This window comes from Anastrepha obliqua, chromosome 3 (assembly GCF_027943255.1).
Source record: "Anastrepha obliqua isolate idAnaObli1 chromosome 3, idAnaObli1_1.0, whole genome shotgun sequence".
NCBI lineage: Eukaryota > Metazoa > Arthropoda > Insecta > Diptera > Tephritidae > Anastrepha > Anastrepha obliqua.
Genome location: NC_072894.1, coordinates 142,905,707 through 142,909,571, shown reverse-complemented (window position 1 = coordinate 142,909,571; position 3,865 = coordinate 142,905,707). Strand labels below are relative to the sequence as shown.

The 3,865-nt window shown below is 35.0% G+C and overlaps 1 protein-coding gene across 1 annotated transcript; it reads right to left on the bottom strand.

The window, feature by feature from the left end:
• Positions 1-1,714: 1,714 nt before the first annotated feature.
• On the bottom strand, positions 1,715-2,564 carry LOC129242654 (growth arrest and DNA damage-inducible proteins-interacting protein 1). The gene has a single exon (XM_054879426.1). It carries the CDS (start codon positions 2,434-2,436, stop codon positions 1,720-1,722), a length of 717 nt encoding a protein of 238 aa, XP_054735401.1. The 5' UTR covers positions 2,437-2,564; the 3' UTR covers positions 1,715-1,719.
• Positions 2,565-3,865: the final 1,301 nt, after the last annotated feature.

The window sequence follows — 3,865 nt, the reverse complement described above, 5'->3', positions numbered from 1 at the left end:
TAGATATCTGCCTCTTCGAGGTCTCATAATGGTATCAAAACGACACTTCAGTACTACTTGAGGAGTGCCATACTGACACTTCAACCATTTCACCTACCTATCTACGTCGAAGAAATGAGGGAAACAGCGAGACCTTGTGAGGTCCTTAAACAAGAGGGCTCAGTAAGGCTGGATTCCATTCGAAAACCTGGTTCATATACCATTTCCAAATCGGAAACGGTTAATGCTCTACTCGAAACCCATTTACCGGGTAGTAGAACACTCTCTGAAGCAGAGAGTGGTATGAAAAATAACGGTAACGATGGTGAAACCTCTAAGTACAGCTGGTATATTGCTAGTCGGATAGTGACAGAAGAATCGAAAAGCCTTTCCTTAACTTCCTTTTAAAACCTTAAGTCCCCTGAACCTGACGGAATATATCCAGCAATGCTTAAGAAAGGAGGCCCTGAGAAGTATCTTTACAGCCTGTCTTGCATTTGGTTATATACCATCCCAATGGCGACGCGTAAGAGTAGCATTTATTCCCAAACCAGGAAAAGATAACTATTCCCTAGCAAAAAGTTGTATTCCAGTTTGACATCGTTCGTGTTGAAGTCTAGAACGAGTGGTGGAGAAACATATTCGAGTGAGGGTATTGCCGAGAAGTCCACTTCATAGAAATCAACACGCTTACCAGAGTGGAAAATCATGTGAATCAGCCTTACACGATCTTGTTAGCAAGATTCTGGCCTGGAAGCTGACAAATACACAATTGGCGTGTTCATGGACATTGAGGGGGCTTTTGATAATGCCACTTTTGAGTGAATATGTTCTTCTGCCGAACGTCACGGAGTTAATCAAACCATTCTAAAATGGATGTCTGTGCGCTGTCTGATAGTCCCTAAGGAGTCTTTGCATGAAAGTGCAGAGGATTCTGGACAAAATCGATGGCTGGTGTACGAGACAAGATCTTTCGTACTTCGTCGTACTTCATCGGATCCCAAGAGATGCGCGAGCTACTTTAGCCGGCAATTTATACAGCCATTTAGTATTTTTTCAGCTCTCTGTTTCCCTCTAATTCGCCAAATAGCAGCATATTTAGTTGTATATTTCATAGATTATCTATCTATCGAAATTCTGCTTCTAATGGTTTAAAAAGGTTTAAAGTTTATAATTTTCCTGGCTTGAAACACACGAAATAACTTGAAACGTGAATACTGCAAACTTTTCAGTTAAATATATTCATTTTTTGTCATCCGCATGAATTCTGCGTACTTTTTTTAATGCTTTCAAAAATGGATACAAACTTTTCCGTCTGCTTTCAAAATGCATAGATTACAGCAGATCCATCTTACACAACCTTTGTGTGAAATATTTCCCATATTTCTAGAAAATAAACATTTATGATACATTAAGAAAAAAATTTAAGTTACAATTAATATGAGGCGGAGGAGAACAATAGAGGAATATACGGTTTCAGAATATCATGCATAGAGAAAAATTAAATATTTAAGCGAATGCCATGGAAAAGAAAGAAATACAGGAAAAAATATATTAAAGGTGCCAATCTCCGTTCAATTATATTATATTATCTCCATACTATAAGCATGCACGGTGAAACGAAAACGGCATCTGTACATAAACCCCTCAAACTCCAGATTTCTTCTGAAAAAGTAAATGATAAGAGTTATACCATTTTAAGTTTATACATTATATATTAGTCCTAATATTATACCATTTTCAACCACGGTATGGAGATGTATTATTTGCAAGTTTTGCCATCATTTTATCCTCTTTAGCTTTTCGTTTAGCTTCCTTTTGCTTCTTTCTTTCTTCACGTTCTTTTTGTTCCAGCATTTCTTTAAATCTTTCATCTCGGGGATCCACTTTAAAGCCAAAATGTCTCCGCACCTCTTCTATTAACCTTCGCTTGTGCTCTTTCGCAGCTAATGCATCAGCTTCTTTTTTTGATATCCTGTTTCTCATTTCTAACTTCCATTGTTCAAGTTTCTCCAATTTACTCGCAATTTCAAGTTCTCGGGATTCAATAGCTTTAGTTTTCAGTAAATTATTATCCCTACAACTGAGTACTAATTTTTGTAAAGAGCATCCTTCTTTCACTTTATCAATAGTGTCAGACTGTCCATGCATGTTAAAACATATATAAGGATCAACACCTGAGGTTAGACCATGTCTTCCAAACACTTTTCTTTTGTATTTTTCTGTCAAATGTATCCAAGAACACGCTTGGAGGTAAGGAACCACATTGAATAGCACGTTTCTATGCTGACCCAAAAGTTTTGACCTATTTCGATCAATCTTGGACCGAATGTACTCCTGCCCATGCGTATTTTCCTCATTGTTAGTGGGACCTCCGGTAAACGCACTATACTTAATGGAGTTAGATTGATTAACGATACTAACACCTTTCCAAAAAATATTTCTTTTACAAATCATATCCTAAACCTTATTTATGTAACATATATTTCAATATTAGCGAAACCGTGTTTTTACTCCAATTCAGACGATTTGATATAACAAACTCCATGCGAACACAATATATACCAGCATTTGTTAATAAGATAAATTAGGCTTGTCAATCTTAGCAGCTGTTTACACCTAGCAAATTTTTATTTATCTCATAGTTGAACATCAGTTAACAGATTTTTCAACAAAGTCGAACAATTATAATTTTTCGCCTTATTTTTTTAATATCTTATATATAAAACTAGCGTACCCTCGCCCGCTTCGCTAGACGATAAATTCAATGATTTGCTGAAAGAGAATAAAATTAATACGAAACAAAGCAAATTCTTTGATACAATTTCATTCGAACTTTATTGCAACACTTTTTGGTAGACAACGTCCATGAGCAAAAATTGGGTATTCTAAATTAATACCGCACATTTGTAAAGACTGTCCTTGCGCCTTATTAATTCTCATATCGAAGGCAAGGCAAATAGGGAACTGCAAACGTTTGAAATCGAATGGTAAGTCCGCCGGAATCAGTGGAATTCAGGGTATCAAAATGTCTTCTCCTTTGTACTTCCCTTTCAAAATTGTTGCTTCGATAACGTTACCCATTAGCTTCTTCACAGCGAGTCTGGCGAGTCTGGTACCGTTGCAAAGTCGGGGCACATTACTATTGCGCAGCATAATAATCGGTGCTCCAATTTTTAATCGTAAATTATGAGGTGGTAAGCCTGGCAAATCGAGTGAGTTTAAGAATTCAGTTGGATAATTTACGACCTCATCTTGATCAGTAATAGTGTCCATTGACTTATACGCAACTATGTCACCAGGTATTTGATCTAAAATATATTAGCTGAATTTATATCATTGACGTCCTTATTTTTCCCAGCTAAAATTGCTCTTTCGCTGAGTCAATCATGGTTTTTGTAATGTTGAACTATGTTTGGAAATACACTCTGTATCAATGCCTCTTTAGACTGTGCAAAAGTGCAGAAATTGTTAGGCAATGTTATCATTCCTGTTGTTTTTGAAAAAAGGTTTATTTTTTTTGGTTAAAAAGTGTTTTTTGAAGTTTGGAAAAACACTTCGCTCTAACAAATTTCTTCTCAGTTAATTGCTGAAAATTAAATGTTTTGAAAAAACTATTTTTTTTTAATTTAACGTTTTTGAGAAAATTTTGTTCTTGAAAAAATTTCATACTTTTGTAAAAGTTTAAATTGATTTGTTAAAAAAGATTTTTTTCCGCTTTGAAAAACACCCCCTCGAAAAAATGTATTCTCTATTAATAGTGGAATATGAAATGCTTTGAAAACACCATTTTTTTTTTAATTTTGTTTGGTTTTCAGAAAATTTTGTTTTGAAAAAATTTCATACCCTTGAAAAAATTTTATTTTATTTTATTTGTTTAAAATTT